Source organism: Zalophus californianus, chromosome 17, assembly GCF_009762305.2.
Source record: "Zalophus californianus isolate mZalCal1 chromosome 17, mZalCal1.pri.v2, whole genome shotgun sequence".
NCBI classification, from domain to species: domain Eukaryota; kingdom Metazoa; phylum Chordata; class Mammalia; order Carnivora; family Otariidae; genus Zalophus; species Zalophus californianus.
Genome location: NC_045611.1, coordinates 32,359,177 through 32,382,754, shown reverse-complemented (window position 1 = coordinate 32,382,754; position 23,578 = coordinate 32,359,177). Strand labels below are relative to the sequence as shown.

The 23,578-nt window shown below is 47.3% G+C and overlaps 1 protein-coding gene across 1 annotated transcript in view; it reads right to left on the bottom strand.

The window, feature by feature from the left end:
* Positions 1-13,376: 13,376 nt before the first annotated feature.
* SALL1 (spalt like transcription factor 1) overlaps positions 13,377-23,578 on the bottom strand; it is a 16,518-nt gene continuing 6,316 nt past the window's right edge. Inside the window, exons 3-4 of the mRNA XM_027619968.2 lie at positions 16,144-19,583; positions 13,377-14,954 (exon numbers count right to left, since the gene is read on the bottom strand). Of these exons, the coding sequence (XP_027475769.1) occupies positions 14,514-14,954; positions 16,144-19,583 (3,881 nt within the window). The 3' untranslated portion in view covers positions 13,377-14,513. The remainder of the gene's footprint in view (positions 14,955-16,143; positions 19,584-23,578) is intronic.

The window sequence follows — 23,578 nt, the reverse complement described above, 5'->3', positions numbered from 1 at the left end:
TGTGGGCTGAAGTAAAGGAGCAGCAAACATTCCCTTTGTTCTTCATTGAAACGATGGTATTTGGATCATTGGGGATATATCATAACAAATTGTCTCTACACCAATTGTCCCCGTGAAGGTCGGGTAAAGTCCCAAAGATCGCAATCGGGATGAAAGGGACGCACACATTTCTCAACAGAAGGGAAGTGGGGGCGGTTTCGGTGATTTTGCTTACTAAATGTGGAATTCCTCAACAGGTTCACATATTACAAAAGCTGCAAAGGAATAAAACCTTCATTCAGGGAAATCCTCTTCCGCATGTAACTAAGTGCTCATCAGAACCCCCTCTGGAATTTGGAAACTCTTTCTAGATTAGCCAAATCCCTTGTCTGCCTTAGAAAATGTTTTCTACTGAGCCCATCTAACAGCCTGGGACTATTCACTCTTTGGTCCTCAGTGTCTACAAGAGAGTATGGACCCAAATGAGGACCAACACCAGGACCATGAAGTTCATCCTCGGAACTTCCTCGGAAGCTCTAGTGTCACGTTCTCTTATTGTTCTTTACCACATCACCAATATAATATTGAAATAATAGTATCAATATTATTTCTAATAATATTGCTAATATTATTAGAAATATTAAACATTTCTAATAAAATAGAAGTTGTGGAAGTAAACTATCAGCTATCCCAGATTCTAGTAACTGCCGTTCTCATTATTCTACAGCAGAGCTCCAGGGAAAAGTCCTGCACTTTAATGGTAGAGTACTAATTGCAATTTTAAGTGGTTGTTGAATATTAACCCTGACACTGCCCTGGATAGCAAGTTTCTCAACCTCAGCACTATTGACATTCTGGCTGGACAATTCTTTGTTGCAGGAGACTGTCCTGGGTGCTGCAGTGTGTTCAGCAGTAACCTGGCCTCTACCCACTCGATGACATCAGCTACCCTCCTCCCCCCAGTGGCGACCAGCAAAAAATGTCTCCAGACATAGCTGAACACCCTGCCCCCCACCCCGGAGGGGCAAAAGCGTCCTCAATTGAGAACCACTCCTCTCATCAAGGAAAAATTCATTTATTAGACATTTCCATTCCACTTAAAAGAGAGAGAGCACCAAGTTATATCGCACTTTTCTGGACAACAGAGTGAAAGAAACAAAGAACCTGAATTAGATATTTCGATCCATTTAATGGAACATTAAGCAACCAATAAAAATATGTTTTTTAAGACACTTCATAGGCATGAGAATATGCTCATCCCATAATGTTAAATCATAAAAGAGCACACCATGAGAGGCTTTTGCCATATACACATCCTGCAAGACACAGGTATCTGAAACTACTGAAAATATGCTAAAAGGAAAAACACAAAAATGACAACCATTTTTACGTGTGGGTGGTAAGATAATGCAGTATGTATTTTGTCATTTAGCTTTTCCTGTTTTCCCCAGTTGTCTGCCATGAACATCTATTTTTACCACTTTAAAGCAGACACAGAAAAAGGACAAAGGACCTGGTATTATACAGCACATGAGCACAAAGCTGCAAAATCACTGCCATCCTGTATTCCTAATTTAATTTTCTTCCACACCCTGAAGGAAGCATAGCGACTCCTTTTCTACTTATCTGATCCTCTGCTCATTAAACCCTCACATCAGCTTTCCTCTGCAGTCGTCAGCCTCCAAGACCAGAATTTATGGCATTGTTTATTTTCTTTTATACCTTGTTTTTCAACCTGGGTATGCTTGTTCATTGATTCACTCACTCACTCACTCATTCATTCATTCATTCATTCATTACCCTGGTACTGTACTCGGTACCAGGAATTCAGTGGGAAACGAGACAGGGAGAGTCCCTGCCTTCATGGCAGAGGGACACTAAACCAATATACATATACATGGACAAGATCATTCCAGATAGTAATAGGAGCTGTGATGGTGATACAGTCTGGTGATGTGGTAAAGAAAAAAACTATGGGAGAGAGCACTACTTGAGACTACTTTAGGCCACCCTACGTTAGGGTAGTCAGGGAGGGCCTCTTGGAGGAGGTGACATTGACACTGAGAACTAAAGAACAAGAGGAGAGAGTCATGGGGAAGTTGGGAAGATCTAGGGGCAGTTTTGCAAGTATGAATTTTATGTCCGAACATACGGAACAAACATGGAACATTCAAGGAAAAGAAGAAAGGCCACTGAGGTTGTAGCTTGCAAGCAAGGGGGACAGTATCTGGAGCCCAGGTTGGAAAGTTGGCAGGGCCCTGATTATATAGCCCTGGTACTGGATTATGCAGCCAGGCTAAGTTAAAGGCGTACTAAGGGGTGGAGGCAATGAATCAGGATCTTGGGGGCCAGAGCCCTGGAATCTGCAATTTAGAGCAAGTTTTCGAGGAGATGTTGATACACTGGAAATTTTGAGAACCATGGTTCTTGAGTATTCATGTTATCCAACGACTGTGGGACTGATTCTGACAGAGGTGGTGATGAACTCATTTGGAGCCTTGCTATTCAAGAAGGTGGTCCATGAAGCAACAACACCAGCATCACCCCCCACGCCCGAGCTTTTCTAGAAATGCAGATTCTCAGGCCCCTCCCAGGTCTACTGAATCTGAATCTGCATTTCAACACCATTCCAAGGGATCTGAATACACAGGACAGTTCAAGAAGCACTCATTTAAACCAGTACCTTATGTATCATAATTAAGCTTCTACAGAGAAAAAAAAAAGTGGAAACTGTATGATTTTTAGTAATAAGAGATAAGCAACAAAGTACCTGATTATACCATCATTTTTCTCTGGTATTAGGAAGCCCCTGGGAAAAAGCAGAGTGAAACTTTGTTTTAGGTTATGGCTGTGTTAAGCTTCCTTGGAGCGAACTGTAGTGTCTGAACGGAAACCTTGAAATCTGAACTCATTGGCTTTATAAAACTTAACTGAGCAGTAGACACTGAAAATTATTTTATCATTTAGATTTATTTCTTTTTAAAGATTTTTAAAAATCATTTAAAAGATCTTATTTTTTGAGTAATCTCTACACCCAACGTGGGGCTTGAACTCACAACCTCGGGATCAAGTCGCATGCTCTGCCAACTGAGCCAGGCGGGTGCCCCCTACTACTGAGATTTTTTTTTTTTAATTTCTTTAATTAATTAATTTTTAAATTTTAATTTGTACTTATTTATTTATTTTTAAAGATTTTATTTATTTGACAGAGAGAGAGAGCACAAGCAAGGAGCAGGGCAGAGGCAGAGGGAGAGAGAGAAGCAGGCTCCCCGAGGAACAGGGAGCCCGACATGGGGCTTGATCCCAGGACCCCGGGATCATGACTTGAGCCAAAGGCAGACGCTTAACGGACTGAGGCCACCCAGGCGCCCTTAGATTTTTTTTTAAAGGGAGGAGAGGTTCTTTATTAAAGCAACTAAATATTAATATTTACTAGGTTATACTAGTATTACATATATATTTTTAAAAATATGTAAGACAAAGAAATACAAACACTGTCGTATCAATAGAGACTTCCGTCATTAATTTTTGACAGTCATGAATCTCCTCTCGTGTTCCCTCTTCCTCTTACCCAGGAGGCTCTGTGATAGTTGCCCTTTCTCATTGCCCTTTGTGTGAACATCTCCGTGTTCTTCCTTTACTCTGTAAAGTCCCTCTGTCTCTGTCTGTTTTCTCATTAATACAGTTGTTGTTTCGGTTCGGTTTTTGTTTCCTTTAATGCAACCGGCTTTCACTGATTCTAAGACAGGTCTGCTGCTTCTCCTTCAGCGGCCAGGAAAAGACCACGTCTGTATGAGCCCTCTCTCTGGTGATTGTCCCGCAGTGGTGAAGGTCAAGCCCACCGGCCCACAGAGTGTTCTTGGATTTACCCCAAACTATGAATGAGGGTTCCTAGGGAAGGAGCACTAACTTTTTAAAAAATTTTTTCTTTCTTTATTTGCGGGGCATCGGCGGCCACTGTTCCTCTTCTGCCCGAATCAGTCATAAAGATGTTTCTTGTAGAAAAGATTTGCTCTTTGCCCTTACCCTGGCTGGAGGTAATCTGACCCGGAAGGAGACAGGGACACGTTGCCTGGGGAGAGTGTCCCCACCTGGAACACGGACACGGGCTGTTTGATTCCGGTTTCTGGGTGCAGAAATCTCTTAGGAAGAAAATTCTTGCCACGTGTAGGATTTTTTTCAGCAGGAGAGTCCTCCTGTCTCTAGACTTCCAGAAGCAGATGCCCCTGCAAATGCAGTCACTCACTTAGCATGTGGCCATGACAGTTTGGTCCCCTTCTCATCGTAATAATGCGAGATGTAAATATCTCCATGGCAGTTGGTGTTGTTAGGACCTGTTAATATTCCGCGTGGGTAGGACAACAGCTTTTAGAAAAGGAGCTGAGCGTAAGCAACCTGAAGGGAGAGATTCATCCTGCTTTCGGTCACTGTTGTGTCCCAGAACCCAGCATAGTGCCCCGCACACAGCAGGGGCTCACTGAACGTTTGCTGAATGAATGAAGGAAGGGAGGAACCCAGCAGCGGGCACGTTCCCAGGGCCTGGGAGGGCTTCCCCGAGTTCCTCTCCTGTTGTAGCTAGACTTTGCTGTCCTGTGTGCCGACTTCGAGAGCCCCTCACTGCACTCATGATCCTACACAGCGGTGGTCTGCACTGCTCTGTGGACACCAAACGGCAAACCTGGGGCTTACCAAAAACTGCCTGGCACTTAGAGGTGCTTCATAGTTTAATAAGCTTTAATAACCATCCGATGAAAGAAGGAACGAGGGAAGGTGGGAGGGAGGAGAGGGAGGGAGACTCTGGGTAAAGTGGCTAATTAGAGATTGCTCTCTCTACATAATTCCATGTCGATCTGGGGGAAGCTAACCCTTTTGAGGTTTTGCTGTGGCTGGGTCTGAACTGAACCTTCCAGACTCAAAGGTGGGAGAGCCTTTTTGCCAGGGGGCAATTACAACCTCCTGAAATCGTGTTTCATTAGAAAGAGCACTGGGCTAGCAGGGAGAAAAGCTGGATTTGAATAGTTCTCTGCCACTGAGGAGACAACCCTGGAAAGGTCTCCTTAAGTTCTCTAGCCCTCAGTTCCCTCATCTATTTAAAGGGAATGCAGCTACCATCCAGTCCGCCCTGCGGGGCTGAAGGAGACAGTGAGTGTGGAAGTGGTTTGTAAAGCCTTTTGCAAAGCCTCTGGCGTGCAAAGGATGACCAGGGAAACCTAAATTCTGGCCTACTGAGGCCAGCTTAACGTCATCGTGTTCCTCCTTTCCCCTTCTCTACCTAGCATGTCTAGCCAGAACGTCTGCAGGAAATCCAGGATCCTGTCTGAACCCCAAGATTTGCTTCCTTATGGAGCCCTCCTCCTGAAATGCCCTCTTGCTATGGTTTACCTTCCTGACATCCTCGACTCTTTCCGTTGAAGGTATCTGCCTTCTGCCTTTCCACCTTTTCCTGCTGCATTCATCTGTGTGGCATTCACCACTAACCAAGGTCCTTCTGTCTCTCGGCCTTCCTTTCTTCACTTACAAAACGAGCTGGCTGGACCACGGCGAGGCAGAAGAGTGAAGTACGTGCCAAGGCCGGCAGGCTGGTGGCTGCGGGAGATGGTTTGGGTCGGAACTGGAGAAAAGTGGAGAACAGGTTTGCTCCCTCCAAACGGGACAGTCACACCTTTATGCCAGCCAATTGTTGAAATGTGGGAAGGCGAGAACACTAGATCATTTGACATTCCAAAAAAAAAAAAGGAAAAAAAATCTGGAAATTTGAACTTTTATATGAGATCTCCTGACTTTCAAATGCTGGCAATGCTTTCAAATTTGTTAAATATGCCTCGCGAGCCAAATAAAACACATATGCGGGCCGAAGTCAGCCTGTGAGTCTCCACTTTGTGACCCAGGGCCTCTGGGTGCCTTTCTAGCTCTCAGACCTGTGGCTTTTCTGGGCTGTGAAATCTGCTCAAAAATACCCAGAGCTCCTTCCACCTTCTTTTTCTTCTCAGCTTCTTTTTGTGTCTCACCTGGGGTTTTGTGATGGCCTCCCTCTAGCCCTGGGTGTCTGCCCAGGCCACCTTATTTGGAAATTGTCTTTGCTGACGTAATCAGGTTCAGATGAAGTCCTTAGGGCAGACCCTGAGTCCATACAACCAGTGTCCCTATAAGAAGAGAAGACACACGGAGGGAAGATGAGAAGAACACACGAGAACTATCACGTGCCACTGGAAGCAGAGATGGGAGGGATGCGTCTATAAGCCGAGGGACACCAAAGACCACCAGCAACACCAGAAGCTAAGAGAAAGGCATGGACCAGATTCTCCCCGAGAGCTTTCACAGGGAACATGGCTCTGCCAACATCCTGACTGACTTGCAGCCTCCACAACTGTGATAGAGTTAAGTTTCTGTTGTCTTATTTGTGACAACAGCCCTGGGAAGCGGATATGCTGGCCTTTCAGGGGCTGACGCCCAGAGGGGAAGGAAGCTCAGCCACCCCAACCTTCTCATCCTTCCCCCTCCCTCCATGGCACATGCAGATCATGAAAACCTGACATTCCTCCTAAATTTTAGCTCTTGTCCTTGACCTTTCCTTGATTTTCCAGGAATTTCCCACTCTGGCTTTGTGCGGTAAGAAAATGTGAATGTCGTCAGTTCTCTTCACAGGGAGACAAACGGATACCAGCTACTCATGCCTGCTGACTGTCTCTCTGCTGTGATAAATCAGATGAAACTCCCCCCTCCCACCCCTGCCCCGGTGAAAGATGGCATGACTTGTCGTGTGTGAACAAGAAAAGGAAAACCAACTGATGCATTTTCCCATGAAGAGGGAAAGAGGGAGGCAAGCAAAGCCCCCCACACTGCTAGGTGGCTGGATCATTTCCTCTATGGAAAAGATACAAAAATATTTTGATCTGTAAGTATTAGCAAGGTCTTTACAAGGTAGATAATGCTTGTCACACGCATAAAGCATCCAGTGCTCACTGAAGGAAGGTGCTGGAATTCGTGTGTGGATTTACACTTAGTGTGGATACCTGCTATTTCTGTCTACACTGCATGCTGAGCACGAAGGACCCTGGTCAGGAGGGTTCTCCTGGCAAGAAGAACAGGTGTTTGGGAAGCAGAGCACTTACCTGTGAATCCTGCAAGATGCTACCACTCAGGAGACCTCTAAATAGAGTAGAAAAAGCAAAAGGTGCAGGGCTTTGATTTACTTATTTTGTAACTCTGGGCCTGGGGTTTCCTTGGGGAGGGACTGGCAGGTGGTTTCTTGGTGAGATCTGTGGCAGGGCAAAAGGATAGCATAGTGGTTAAAAGCTAAGCATGCACATCCCGGAGCTGGGCTGTCTGGGCTTAAATTCTGTTTATCAGATGTGTGCCTTTAGACATTTCAGCTAATCTCTCTGTACCTTAGTTTCCCTATCCATAAAATGGGTGTCTCAATAGTCCCCACCTCATGTGGTCGTTACAGGGATTAAATGAGTTAATTCAAGTAAAGCATCTAATGCAATGTCTGACATTTCATAATCACTATAAATACGTCTTTTTAAAAAAGATTTTATTTATTTCTTTGTCAGAGAGAGAACAGAAGGCAGAGGGAGGGGCAAGCTCTCCACTGAGCCGGGAGCCCGATGCGGAGCTCCATCCTGGGACCCGGGATCACGACCTGAGCCGAAGGCAGACGCTTAATCAGGCCACTACCCTCCCCTCCCCCCCCCCCCAGCACTGTTTCTGAAAAGGTCTCAGCTAGGAATGATTGCTCAGGACCACAGACTACTGGGCCCCGGCAACCCCACAGTGAGCACCATGACTAGGGATGCTCAGAAATGGCAGGGTTCCGGAGGGACGGTATCTTAGGTACCCAAGAGCTGGAGCCCAATTACCAATGGGGGGGAAGGACCTTCACGGGACAGTGCGGTTTGGTGCAGTGAGTAAGCTTCAGCGCTCAGTTTGGCTTTTCTCTTTGGCACTCATGAGTGCGTTTAAGGAGAAACCCCCTTTACAGCAAAATGCTTTTAAAATCCTCCACATGGAAGCAGCCCAAGAGGGGAGAACACACAGGCCGACACCAGGAGTCCCACTGCTTGCCTCTCTCTTCCTGCAGAAGCAGCAGGTAGAAAACTCTGCATAATGGATGAGTCATTGCAGAGAGCTGGGGAGCTTAGATTATCTGCCTGTTTCTTCATGTCTGCTCTTCCCATCCCCAAATCTGACCACCAGGCTCCTCTTGAAAGCCCCTGGTGCTGTGATTTCAGCTGAGAAAGAGAGAGGAGAGAGACCGTCTTTTCCAGGGCCTCTGTAAGTGGCTTTCCAACTTTTTTGATGGCGACCATGCTAAGTGCATTTATCGCTGTGCCCTCGTGCACCCGTGCGCGTGCACACACACTCACTCACATACACACACAACTGAAATAAGACACTACTCACCCTTACTGTCGAGTGTGATATATTCTGATACTTTCTATTCTATTCCATTTAAAAAATAATGCTGATGATGACCCACTAGGCTGATTTCATGATGCACCAATGGGTCCCAACCCACAGTTTGAAAAACTCTGGGCCAGGGCCAAGGCGTGCTGACAAGTAGAGGGTTGGGATGGCGACCAGGAAAGAAAACTCTCCAAGAAGTTAGAAAATCAGGAGCGGACACAGCAGGGGACGCATTGGTGTTATTTGGTGGTGTTGCTATTGGTGTTATGTGGATTTGGGGCATGGCACTGAATGGCCGTGAGTGGTAAGATTTCTCCTGCACAGGGCTGGAAAGACTATTGCAGAGAATCAAATTCAGTGTTTCCTATTCCTTCTAAAATAAATACACTCACTTTTAAAGAGGGAGTAACTTACATGAAATTATCAAATAGGTAAGAATCTGGGTGGGACTGGGGATAGTGTGACATGGTGACCACGGTGGAGTCTGATGGAAGCTACTGGAAATACTGACGGAAAGCAAGCCTTGCGTGGTACAGATGGGGAAAGCGGCCCATGGGTCAGGCGAGTTAGGACTGTGCCCTGGGGTTGGCTGTCAAGCAAGTGACAGCTCCCCGACTCCTGGTGTTCCTTCTCTGCTCTCTGGGACTCAGTTTTGTCATCTGGTAAATGACAGTGGCCCTGCCTGCCTCACAGAACTGTAACAAGATGAGACATGTGGAAGCACCCCAGATTCCAAAGGTAGAAGGAGCTCTGCAGGCCTTTGTGTCCCTCCCTGTCCCTTCCATTCAGGAGTGGGGCCTGCACCCATGTTTCTAGGTGACCGTCCTGGCCTCACACTGGATGTGGCTGTGATTACAAGATGATGGGACCCCCGGCCTCTCCACACCCAGGTCCTGACCGACCGACTGTGCCGCATGGGGATCCAGCCTGCACTTGGTCAGCTGGATGGGGTCCCACCGTGGGCCTAACAAGGCAGGATCGGTTTGAGTGGCCTCCGACACAGGGCCGCTTTTCCTCAGAGCCCTTGGTGGATCGTAAGTCCCAAGCTGATCCCCAGTTTACCCTCTGTGAGGTGAGTCGCCATGGGCCCCCGCACATAAGATGGCCTGTTCCTGGCGGTGTTTATAAAGGCCCATGCCCCACCCCCGTCGTCCTGGCTTTGGAGGGGACCCTAGTCTTTGTTAAACTTGAGCTCAGATGGACTTGCAGAAACACAAAGAGGAGCCAAATCATATGTTTAAACAGTTAAGAGGAAACCCAGCTCAGCAAGGAACTACAACCCTAGATTTAGCCTGGGTGAATTTTCCTTCGCTGGGATTTCCTGTCCCGTTTCTGGATGTTTCTATCTATCAGATGTTCCCTGGCAGTTGGTTTCAGTACATCAGCTCTGCCGTGAACGTAAGCTTTACACAGTACTTGGGCTTAGCTGCTAACGCATCAAGGGCTGCCCAATGGTGTGGACCCAAAGCCTGGCTTCTAGGACACACGCTCTAGTCTCTGTCTATCTGCCCTCCCTGGAAAGAAACCAAACTCAAAGACTGGCCTTAAAGAACCACTCATAACAATAAAGGCCAGCATGCTTCCCCCCCCTCAACAACTGCCTGGGGCGGGGGGCACAGGCGACAGTGGGGTTATTGGGGGGGTACGTCCTGAAGGAATGTAAAGTAAGTGAACCCAAAGGCTGGCCCCCTGCAAGGCTTTTAGACCGCAGTTAAAATTTAACAATTTTTTTATGTAAATCATCTGGCATATTCAATTGCTTGGGTTGGTGGGAGGGGGGTGGAGGACAAGGAGGGAACAATGGCTTGGGATTAGATAATTTAGTTAGTGCTAAAATTCCAGGAAGTTTGTGTTGATCTGGGCCTGGATCTTGTTACTTTTTAGCTCAAATCTAAATCTTTATCTTCCTATTATAGTCGAGAGGACATTCTTTTACTTAGTCATTTTTACAGTTGTAATTTTTACCCGCTTTCATCAACTAGAGCCGGTTAGATTAGCAGCTCTTAGCACGGAGATGAAAATATTGGTAGGGCCCAATGGGCCCTGTTTTGTTTATTCTAACGGAGCAGGCTTTGATCTAAACATATTTCCTGGGGTCTGGACGCGATGACCTAATTCCTGTCTTATCCGTCTCCACTTTCTGTGAATCTCAGATTGCGCTTTGCTGTAGAACCCTTTGAAATTCACTTTGCATGTTTTCCCACTTTGTTACCCCCTCTGACATTTGTTTCACTTAGGGTAGAGTGTGTGACTCCTAGTAAAGGTTCTGACGCTTTATTTTTCTAACGGGGCTGCTAAGTTTTAACAGAGTGGGAGCCTTTTCTTTCTCCCTTTTTCCCTTTAGGTTCTCTCATTCTTGACACTCACAACACGCCAAAAACAATAAGCAAATAATCTACTGCTAGAAGTTTATGTCAACTGCAAATCATTTAGCATTTTCTGTATGAACACTTTTTCTAATTAAAAAAACAAAACAAAACAAAACTGTCCATCCCACACCTATAAAGGTCAGTTGAATCAACCTGGTCGGTGAGGACTGAGATGTGAAAACTCAAAACTCAAGAATCATTTTCAGGTGTCTCTAAAGGGTCGGCAGGAACCTGTTTTCCCCCCCCCCTCCCCCACCCCTCTCCTCACAGTCATTCCTGGGAGGGGTGTCTTGGGCAGCTTGGTTCCCTCATTGGTCTCTCTTCTTTTTTCCTCCCCAGGTCCCTGTCAATCACTACACTGCCCTTCCATATTTTCTAGACAAGGGGGTTCGTTACATGATTCGCTATACTTTTCTATACTTTCGCAGTGCACATTGTAAAAATAGAAACTGGGGCGCATGTCACCCAAATACATATTTTTAGTTCAAAAATGTCGTCAACTTCGCGGTCGTCATTCCCGGCAGCAACAACCCAGGAAATTCGGTTCTTCTTGGTTTTCAAACTACCTCCACGCACCCCAAGTTTCAGAAGGGGCAAAGCCAGGCGGCCAAGCGAGGGGCTGAGGCTTAGCGGTGGCGGGGGTGGGGGGTGCGTTAACGGGCTCCGCCTTGAAATAAACCGCGTTGTTTTACAGATAGGAATCCGTGTCTCTCCCGCGGGGCTGAGATTAAAAGCCGAGCGTAGGGATCGCACAGGGAGGGGCAGCGGGGCTGAGGGCGAGCCTTGATTTGGAAATGAACGGCAAGGCGAGTGGGCAGGTAACGATCAATAGGTTAGAGAGATAGCGGATCGATGGATGGCTCGGCAGGGACAAAGGCGCGGGGACAGGGAGAGACCAGGACCCCGGGGCTTCGGCTGCCTCGGGAAGTCTGTCTAAGCGAAAAGTTGCCGGGGCTCCCCTTAACTCCCTTCCAGAAAACGCTAGAAGGGAGGAGGTCGGTGGTGAGCCGGGAGAGAAACAATTGCCCGGCTCCCGGCCCGGACCGCCCGCCTCGCGGAAGCGGACGCGCAGCCCGGGGTGGCGCAGGGCCGTGACCCCGCGGGCGGCCGGCGAGTGGGAGCCCCCGGGGGCTGGGGGCGACGAGCGGGGGCCCCGGCCCGGCATGCGCCGGAGCTGGGCGCCGGGGCTCGGCCCGCGGGGCCCCTCTGGAGGGGCGGCAGGGGCGGCAGGGGCGACCGGGGCGCGGAGGGGGCACTGCGAGCCTGCCCCTCCCGGTGGCCCGCGGCGCGGATCCCTCCAGCCTGTCCCGGGGCGCAGGGGCCGCTTCTGGGAGGAGCGCCCTGACCCCGAGGCCACGCGGCCCGGGGCGCCCCCTCCTCGCCGCGCCCAGCCGTGGTAAGGGGAGGGACGCCCCGAACGCCACGGAAACGTCCCCTTTCTGGCCCGCGTAGAACAAGAGCTTCTGGCCAGAACTGCGGCCTTTCCTCCGTGTCCCCACTCTTGAGCAAAAGCGGCTCTCTTGGGGCGCGTGGCCGGGACTGCAGAGGCTCAATCCCCCAACGCTTCCGCGCTTAAGTGTCGCGGAGATCCTCTGGGCACCCCGACGCTGCGCGCACAGCCCTCCTCCCCGCACCTCTCCTGGTTTGGGGGCGCTTGCCCCCGCCTTGTCCTGGCCTGGACCCCAGGCTGAGCCACCAACCTTGGGGAGGCGCGTCCCGGGGTGGCCATAGGGTGGCCTGCACCCCGGTGCAAACTTCTACTGGGAGGCGGCCGATGCTTGTCCCTTACCTGGGTGCAGGGCCACGGGCCACGGGCTCACCACCTACCTCCCTGAAAGAAACAAATCGCCGGACCCCTGAAGACACCAACTTCCACCCTGTCCGTTTGCTCACCCCAAAATAGTGCTCAGGAGGAAAACATGTTTCCCCTAGAACAAAAGGGAGAGAGGAAGAATCAGATTGGATTCTGATGACGAAATATTCAAGTTGTAATGGACTTTTTCTTTTCAGATATGCATGTGTGTTTCAATGCCTGAAAGCCTAATTAAAGAACACGTTGACCTCTCTGGGTTGAGGCCTAGTTTCAGAGTCAGATTATATATTCCCCCCCGCCCCCGCATGGGGCATTCTCTAGCCAAGCTGCTTTCTCTGTCTGAGAAAAGCCACTGAATCAAGGGAAGAGAAAATGAGCACAGTTGAAATAAACCTGAAATCTAATGGGCCAAATGTCCTGCTTCAGGGATGACCCGCCCAGATGAACCCTCCAATAACAGCTTTTTATTTCCTTTCATTTTTCCTCCTTCTTAGGGGTGGGGATGTGAGCAGAGTGCCCAGATGAGTCATAGTTATCTGGCAAAATATCTAGATCCTCTAAATTAAAAAGAGAAAAGACAAAAATGAAAGAAAAAGAAGAAAAAGAAGGAAAAAAAAACAAAACAAACAAACCCACAGTCCCATGCAAACCTGTTTCTGTTACGCCTTTTGCAATTCCTTATTTAGAGAGAGAGAGATACACACTCACATACGCTTTACTGGTGCCTAGGGAAATGTTAAAATACATTTCGGGGCCTGGCTAAATAGAAATGCACTCTAAAAACACAGACACAGTATTTTGTTTTATCTGTTGCAAAAAAAAAATGTATTTGATTACTTGGGTAAAATTACAGTATCTCTGTTGTTAGTAAGTATTAAATGTTAAAGAAATTGGACCCCCCCTTCCTTTCAACTTTCCAAGAAAGTGCATGTAACAGTCCAATTTTTTTGTGTTCCATACCTAATACAAAATAAACAAACACTATACCTGCTCTCTTGATCAAGAAGAAGCATTTGCTCTTGTAAAGGAACATATGTACATTTTAATGAAAGTGATATTTCTTATCGTATATACAAGAGCATCTACATTTTCTCCACTGATGGTTGTTCAAGATGCCGTACTTAGCAGCATTGTGTAATTCCAGCACACATTTTCTATTGTGAATATACCTACAAGGCAAAATGTTACGTCTCAGTTTCAACTACCAAAACAACACTTGTATTTTCTCTAAAGAATTCTGCGTGCTTATTACTGTACAGAAACTTATCAACATTGAGGACGACTCAAGTAAAAAGCACAATACAAATAGCAGTTCAAAACGGAAATGGTTAAATCTACAAAAAAAAAAAAGCAGGTTGAATTTTCCAATAAAAATTAAAAAAAAAAAGAAACCCAAAACAAAACAAAACAAAAAAAAACCCAAACCTTTCAAAGAACCACATTGATCAGTCTGTACTTTCAGTCCTTCGCTTAAATTTGTTCTGAAAGATTAGACGTGTTTGCTGATAAAATTTTTCCAGCAGGATCAAAGTGTACATTTATATACAGACTTTATTAGAGATCTAATGCATCACTGAGGCATTGCATCAACACCAGATTCATATTAAACCGGATATAGAAAATAAGTTAATGCCAGATTAAGACCGCCTAGCAGGGCAACTTGTGATTGCCATAAATGTTACAGCAAATTTACAGCACTCTAGTCAATTAGTATTTAGTCCAAAATACAGAAGACCAAAGTTAACGCTTGCATTCTGTTTGCAAAGCCAGGTTATATCACTAATAAATAAGCTTTCTTATAACTCTAGAAGTTGAACAAAGTACAAAAAGAATGTCTCCATAATGTTGTAGTTCATCGATCTGGGGGAACCAGGAGGGGAGGGGGAGGCAACCGTGGGTCTCTCTTTCTGAGCGGTGACGCTCTTTCTGCAGCCAGAGTCGCTTTAACTTGTGACAATCTCTTTGCTGTCCTCCACGAAGCGGGTGAACCGGAAGTTGGTTCCGTTCTCGCTGCTGGCCATTTTCTGCAACCCGGCCAGGGGGGCGCTGGGCTCAGAGTTCTGGAGCTTCTCCAGATTTCCCGTCAGCCCACTAATAGGTGAGCTGCTGCCACTGCCCAGGCTTCCAGCAATTGGAGGGATGCCCCCGTTCTGAATGACGGAGATCTCATTGGCCTTCATGGCCAGCCCGTTGGAGAGCGCTGCTGCATACTGATTCCAGAACCCCGAAGGATCCCCACTTCCTGACCTTGCCGCCAAATCCTTCTGGAACATTTCTGGGAACTTGACAGGATTGCCTCCTAGAAATGTCATGGGGCCATCCACGGAGAGCCGCCGACCCCGCCGCGCAGGGGTGCTATTCCACATGTGAGTGCCCATGTGTACCTGAGATGAGGCAAAGGGGGGGGAGGGGAAAAGGGGGAAAGAAAGAAAGAAAGGGAAAGGGAGAGAGAGGAAGGGAGAAGCTTAATAGTTGAATCTGTCTCCGCTCATACCGCAACACTCGACAGAGCAAGTGGCCTACATGTCTACTCTTATTAAGTGCCAGACGGTGGAGAAGGAATAGGGAGCCGTCCACTGTGGCTGCCTCCTAATAACGTGTGCACTCTCCCCAGCCCTGGGCCCTCGTCCCTCTTCTGGGGCCAAGATGCCTGCCTTACTTACTCTTTTTTTATTACCCGTATTTAGCTTATAATGGCCTCAAGCAAGCTAGTCAGTCGCAGATAGCTCCTTTCAGGGTTAGAATTGTTATGTCCACTCTCATTGCAATGGTGAGTATTGTATCTGACACCCTTTACCCTATAAATGTCCTTTTCAGATGGGAAGAAAGTACCCCTCACAGATTGCCCGGTGGAGGGCCCGTGCACAGAGAGGAGAGCCAGAAAGTAATTATTCACCTCGCATTACTGGCAGCAATCTCTAGAGAAATACTCTGTCAACAGAAAAATGTACACAGTAAGAGCACTCAACTGTTGCTCTAGAACCTAAGCATATTTGCTTTATTTCCAACACATATCAGCGGGAAGTGTTGTATAATCAATTATCATAATACCCATTAGCAGGGCAGTGTGACGTTATTGTTTCTGGGGACGTAAGCAACGTGCTGGACTGCACGGTTATGAAAAATAGATGCATCCGCCGAGGAGGACGGTAATTATTAAGTGATATGGGCTGCACACAGGCCACGTGGAGGTCTTTAATCAATACCCCATGGCAACGCCGGGCTGTCTTCCTGGGTAGGTAAGGCAATTCATATGGTGCACTTAGCGAGACAGCGGGGATGGGGGCTGCTGCTTTGCTTAGGTGGACCAAATGATTCCAGGCGCTCACGCTTGGCGGGCTGCAGCCTGCCCCCAGTCCCTGGGTCCCTGCCACTGATCCTGACCCACACACGGGGCACCCGCGTTTCTCCGCTGTCAGCCCCATGTGGCAGGTGCCCTCACGAGAACTCGCTCCCTGCACATCCTGCCTCTGGGGAGCTGCTGGCCCTGGGAGCATGCATCACAGATAATCAATGGCAAACCAGCAAGAGGGCTGCTGGGTGGGTGGATGAGGGACAGACAGAGCGAGGTACCTTCAGATTGCCTTTTGTTGTGAAAGCTCTCCCACAAATAGTGCAAGCAAAGGGTTTCTCTCCAGTGTGAGTTCGCTCGTGGATCTGCAGGGCGCTCGATGAGGAGAAGGTTTTACCACACGTGTTGCAGTAGTGCTGCTTGGGGGTTCTCCTGGGCAGAGCTGGGAGCAGGACTGGGGACGTGGCAGAGGAGGACAGAGGCCCAGAGGGGACGTGACTGGTGGAGGTGTCCTTGCTGTCCTGAGGAGTGACATGCACAAAGCCGTTGACCTCTGTTTTGATGAGAGATGACAATGAGTTGGCGGGGATCACCGCCGAGGTCTGATTGGGGCCGAGGTTGGAACTGGGCTCAAAGAGCTGTGATGGAAGGTCCCGCATCTGATGTGTCAACATGTGCTGCTTCAGATTACCCTTTGTGGAAAAGCCGCGATTGCAAACTGTGCAAATAAATGGTCTCTCTTTGGTATGACTTCTGTAGTGAATGTCCAAGGCACTCTGACAAGCAAAGGTTTTGCCACAAATGTCGCAAGCAGTATTTTTAAATTTACCCCGGTCTCTGAAAGGGAAGAGGATCCCCAAAGAATCTTCCTTGATGATCTTCTCTGCGTGACTCGACGTCAGATCCAAAGCCCCACCATTCACGGGGGTGGGAGACAGACCGTTGGCGAGCTCGCCGGGCACTGCTCTCCGTGGTTTCTCCTCCACGCTGGGGGACTTGTGGAGCTCCTGGGTGCTGTTGGATGGGGACAGAGCCTGCATAGAAGAGGTAGACTCTGAGATGGCTGGGCTGCCAGCACTTTGGCTCTCCATATCACCACCCACCGAGGACGAGTCGTTGGTCAGGACGTCACCCTCGACGGACCCGTTCTCCACGGACTTCAGGCTGGCCTGCAGCTGTTCTGCCAGGCCAGCATTGATCATCTTCATCTGATTTTCCAAAGCAGCGATGCTTGACATCTCCAGGGGCAAAGGCGAAGAAGATAAGCTGTCTTGGGATGCATCCGCGGACTTGGGCGTGTTGGGGATGCTGCCCTCGGGACAGTCCTCCATGTTTTCATCGGAGAAGGTGTCCAGCTCGTCGAAATTCTTCTCGTCAAAGGAGCCCGTGTCCGACTCCATGGACTCGGGGTAGCTGTCAGGGACCGGGGTGTTGGGGATCTGACCGCCCATATGCATTCGAATGTGCTGCTGAAGGACCACAGCGTTGGTGAACTTCTTCTGGCAGATGGGACAGGAATGCTGGACTCGGAGCGGGGGCATAGCCCGATGGACACTGTAATGGGTCTTAAGATTCCCTTTCGTGGTGAAGGCCCGGCCGCAGATCTTACACTTGAAGGGCCTCTCCCCAGTGTGCGTCCGGTAGTGCATCTTCAAGGCGCTCTGGCAACTGAGGACCCGGTGGCAGATGATACACTCATTGGGGTCGGCGGCCTTCTTGTCAATGTTCTCTACCAGCTGCTGAAGCTTGGAGGTCTCCGATGCCTGGGCTGAGTCCAAGAGTCCCCCAAAAGGAAACTTCGCCTTGAACTGCTCGGACATGAGCGGCAGCAAGGGGTTGGTGAAAGCCGCGGCACTGCCCGAGCCGCCGTCGGCCGCTGGGGAGCTCAGAGCGCTGCCACTGGCCGCCGGGGCCGAGCCGGGGGCCACGCCACTCTCTTCGCTTTTGCCACCAGAGGGCGGCCCGGCGGACCCTTCAGCTTCGTCCACGAGCCCACCCAGGTTTCTCGTGGCTGGCTCAGGGGCCCCGGAGTCACTTGTGACGGAGCCTGGGGGGCTGGTGGCGGAATGGCTGATGGGGATCGGGGCTGGCTCTTCGGTCTTGATGAAGGGCGTGAGGCTCGGGAGGGTCGGGGGCAACGGCAGGCCGACGGAAGTGGTCAGAGTGGGCAGGACCGGTTTGGTGTCTAGCCAGCTGGTGACCGGCTTTTCCGGAGGAATGGACATGCCGTACGGGATGCCGGTACTCGTGGGGATATTGTCCAGATGCTCAGGCACGGGATAGGGGTTCATCTGGATATGAGGGTATTTCTCTTTGTGGCGCTGAAAGTGGACTTTGAGGTTCCCCTTGGTGGAGAACCTGTTCCCGCAGATGTTGCACTTGAAGGGCCTCTCTCCGGTGTGGGAGCGCAGGTGGATCTGCAAGGCACTGTCGCTCCCGAAGACCTTCGCGCAGAACCTGCACTTGTGTTTGAAGAACGCCTCGTCCGACGTGCTTTTCGCTTCGAAGGCGGTGACATTTGGTGGCTTGCTTTTTCTTTGCTGGGCCAAGGCAGACAAGGAGTTTAAATCCTCCGCAGTTGTTCCGATGTTGGGCAAAGGGCTGGGGAAAACCGAGTTAGCGGGGGCCGGCTGAGGTAGAAGTGGATTAGATGCAGGACTCAATAGACTGCTTATTGCAAAAGCTGGTGAGGATGCTGCCGAGGCTGCCGGGTGGCTGGCGTGCGCAGCGCCAGCGCTCGAAGCCACTTTTTCCGAGGCCGGGGTGGTAACCGCTGCCGCCAGAATGTTAATGTTGGGGGAAGAGCCGCTGTTGGGGGGAACGATGGTGTGGCCAGAGCTGCTCTGAGGTAGCTGGATGGGGGGGAGCTGTTTCACACCGCTGATGCTGGCAGATTGGCTGGCGAGGCTCTGTGCTAATCCAGCTGCTGCAGCCAGCTGCTGAGATAAATGGGAGCTGAGTGTGGACAAGGGGTTGGCAGATGTCCGTAAAGTACCTTGAGAAGGACTCGAAGATGTTGGCAAGTCTGCGCTCTGAGAAGCCAACAGCAGGATTTGGTGACGGATCTGTTCGATGAGCTGCAGCTGGTGGATCTGCTGCTGCTGCAGGGCCAGGAGCTGCTCCATGAGGGCGGGGACGGCCAGCTTGCCCCCGGAGGCCCCGCTGCACCTCGCTTCCTGGGAGAACTGGGCCACGGCCACCTTGGTGCTCTGCAGGTTCTCGATGATGACGTTGCTGTTGATCACTGAGAAGTTGCCCAGTGTCGTCAGGTCCCCGAGTTGAGGTAGAGAGGTTGTGATCGCTGAGGTACCTGTGGAGGGGCCGCCGCTGCAGCCTGGCGGGGGGGGGCCGCCACCGCCACCGCCGCCACCGCCCCCCGGAGCGCCACCGCCACCTTTGTTAGCCCCCGGGGCCTCCACCTCCATGGACTCCTCCCTGTGGCGGCCGCGGTGTTCCGAAAGGTCGCTGCAGTCGGCCTGATCTGTTTTGTGAACGGGGTCATTCATTTGTTCATCGGGATGCTCGGGAGGGGGGGTGGGAGAGAAGGTTTCGGGTGGGCTGGCTGGGCTTTCATTGACAATTAAAACTAATTGATTTTTAGTACAGTTCTTCTTGTGGAGCAGAAGATCTGATAATTCAAAGAACTCGGCACAGCACCGGCCACAGACGTGGGCATCCTTGCTCTTCGTGGTGCGATTGGGTTGACCTTTCTCTGCGTCTCCTGTGAACATCAAAAGGTGCAGGGTTAGAAAGGGGGTCGGGATGCACAGGGTCACCCATGACTTCAAAACAAGAAGGAGGGTGATCAATTGTTTTCTGTCTTCCAAACTCAAAACTCTTGCCCCCGAAAACCAGTCGATATCACCTAAGAACGTTCATAATTACATGTTGAGGGTGTGGAGGAATTCCTATCAATCCGGTATCTCAGAGAGCCACGGTCTTCAGATAATCCATCAAAATATAAAATACTACGAACTGAAGACATTGGTGCATAATGAAATTCCATAGCAAAATATTGATTTCCAATATTTTATACACCTTATTGTCTACTCATCCAGAGAGGGTCCAGCAACCATTCTGAGGACTTATTAGTCTCTTGAGTTTCTGTCAACCTTATTCATTTTCAACTGATTCAAAGATATCTGTGACAGTTTGTTCTGTCACTAAACTAATTTGTAGTCATTCAGGTTCCAATCAGTTGTTGACGGGTGGGGGGGGGGGTTGGGGAGGGGGATGCATATCACCAAGCAGAAGACTGACAACTTAAAAATCACCTCCAGCCCCTACCTAGAACCCGAGCTAAGGCTGATCGGTGACAAACACACTTTTGCCACATCAGTAACAAAACCTCCAGACTGCTCAAGACTCCACTGAATACAAACAAGAAAGCAACACACACACACACACACACACACACAACAAAGAGAAAGGCAATGATCATAATCCGTTACAAGGCCTGCCTGGCACCTATATATCACCCCATGGCATGTTTATTTTTAAAATTAAAAAATGCAACCTTGGCTACCATTCCACTATTCAAGGAATATATGCCACTATGCTCCAAATGGCAACGTTATGCCTCTAAATATTTCATCAAAAGAGCTCTTTATATCTATAAAAACTGGCACAAGATTTACATTCTGATTCAACATCAACTTCTAGAAGGATGTGCAGTTAAGGGGAAGGGAAGAAATAATTCTTGGTTTAGAATTTGGAAAGGCTGTGCAATTCTCCTTGTCTGAATGCCTTTAAAAACAGTTTGCTCTTAACTGTTATCAATTGTTTAACAGATTGTCCTGAACCTTTCATTATAAAAATCCCTTTATTTCATGTTTGTTTCCACTGGTTGCTCAGATTTCTTCTCGCTAAGATCCATTTGTAAATTAAACATAAAAATCTCCAACTCCAAGCTAACATCCTATTCAAAGACAGGATGGAGCCCCATTGTTTGCCCAGCATGGGGAACACCAACTTCTGTTGTACAAATGGTGTGTGGTCATCTCCGAAGGCTGTGAAAAAAAAAAAAAACTGTTTAATTCAAGGATTACCTCCCTGCATGCTTTTCTGCAGAACTGAATCAGATAATAGTTAGTTTCCATGACTTCCAAATTGAATCTCCCAGAAAACTTGCAGGGGAAAAAAAAAAAAAAAGAAAAGAAAACTAATTGCAAATATGAATAAATACAAATTCAAAATGTTGCTTTTTCGGTAAACTTAAGAGTCAACTCCAAAGAGCCAGCCATTTGCCTTTTCGTAGTAAACATCCAAAAAAGCTTGAGTACTTTTGCATTCCAGAAAATATAATTAATACCTAAATACTAACTTCTGGAAATTACTTTAACTCTATTTGCCTTGAGTGATGCCCAAGTTGATGAGAACCCCCGGTGAAGTATGCCAAATGTATGCACACTTTATTCACTGGGAGTGTTATTTGAGTAGCTAAGTTATACTTAACAAGCTAGCTTTTCTAATACCCATCTTTTAATCTCCACAAGGGTATAGAGCAAAATGCATTAACAATACCAAACAAATCTTAGCTGTAGCAGAAAATACCAATAATGATTCAGTTTTAATTTAATGTTTAATCATCCTAATTGGCACCGGATTCCTGTGCACATTCAAGGTGCTGTTTTAAGCACTTTCTGTCTCTCTCCCTGCCTTAAAATAATGTAAACAAAATATTAAACGAAATTCGCTAAAGTTATGTTGCTTAACTCGGGACAAAAATAATGTGACAAAAATTCTGTTTAAAGCTTCTTATTTTGACAACCAATTTTAAATGATGCATCCATTTCAGATGCTTATTTTAAACTAGGAAATGCAATTCCTAATATATTCAACAGAAATGTTATTTCATTCTCTTTGCACATTTCCATATGTAATGGTTATGTTTCCATCTACTTTTACAGCCAATTATGAAGGAACAAAAGCTATTCTGTTTGTTCACACATTTTCAACAAAATGCATTAAAACTATTATGTCAGCATGTTCTATTAAGCTCTGCATTCAGTGGAAAATACTTTTCAACCAGCTCACATTTATCAAAACATAAAGCCACTTTAAAACACAGTTTTGCTTGGTCAGCTGGGCTTAGACAAATAATGACAGATTCAGAACTAAATAACTAGCAAGGGAAATCAGAAAACTGACTTCATCAATTGTACACATTACAATGTAGTTGCTTCAAATATTTAGCACATCTGTGTTCACGATTAAAGGGCATTTTAATTCTTTATAACTTGCAAACATCTGATATTCTCATAATATATCGACAAAATAAAAAGAAGGTCACTTTACAGGATTTAGCTGATTATTACTTTCCTGGGCTCGAATTCTGGCATTTGCACTGCTTCAAGACTCACTTGAGAATTTTCAAGTTTTCAACCTGAACATTTTTAGACTTAGGATTGTGCTAACTGGACGGAAAATGTAGATGCTTAAAAATAAATACCTGCTTGCTTCTAAGAAAGAGACTGTGTTCAAAAGCTGCCCGTGTTTTAGCTTGGATTTTCACAACATTTTAATAAGCTGACATTTGATCTCACTGGAGAGTCGATTAATTTAATCTCCTGATGTTTATGAACACCAAAAAAAAAAAAAAATTCCAGTATCTATTTTGATTTATTTCAAAAGCAGGTGTCGCTATATTGTAAAAGCTCTTAACTTTCTATCTGTCTGCATTCCAAACTGAACTGCAATGAAGAAGCTCAACAACAACAAAGACAAAGCATGAGGACTAGTTTGAATCTTTAACTACCAGAAAGAATATTTTAAGTTGTAATAAGACACACACACACACACAAACATGCTCTAATTCATTTTTTGACCGTCTGCTATCTTGTTTCTCAATAATCTGTTAACACAGGATTGCAACTGGTGACCCCATTATAGTAAATACAGTTGCCTTGCTCCCTGTACTAGGGTGAAAGTAACATTCCAGTTCCTTTTCTATGGTGTTTGCATACAAATTGATTTTATAATCCAAGTCAGGCAGGAACGTTTGAGAAGTAGTGGTTTGCTAAGTTTGTACACACAAAAAGATAGCTGGAATTTTTCCGGGATTTTTTTTTTTTTTTTTTTTTTTTAGAGGATAAGGTGGTGAACTTACAGTTCCATCCATTTATACAAAAATCCCAGATGTTTTAGGTCTTGTACTATTTAGGTGCTTGACACCCAATTCAAATTTGTCAGTTTTTCATCATCTCAACCTAACATTGCAGAATAGGAGGCAGAAAATTGAAGTGTTCCAGCGTATCTGTCGACTGTGAAAACAAAAATAAAACTATGCCCCACACAGCAAGGTTTGGCCAGCCAGGAAAAAAACCAAACCAAACAAAACAAAACAACCCTATTCTACCACATTTAGTTTTCTTTTTTGGAGCTCTTCAGAAAGATCCTTCACTTTACTTTCCATTACCTTACGATCACATTAACATTTTTAATAGAACATCGCACACGATTGTGATTTTGAAGCCTATAATTTTTACAGGCTGTTCCTTCCCGTAGACTAATTTAGAAAGGCCATCACCAACATTTTTGATTGATTGGTCTTTATCTTTTTATTATTAATATACATATATATGTTGTGGGTTTTTTTGCCCAGACCTGGGAAAAACCTAAATCTGAATGTCCAGCTTAAGATTCCAAAGAAATTTTAAACACTCCAACGTGTGCCCTGCATATTCTCTGTAATAATGTCTTAAGTTTCCCTCTATG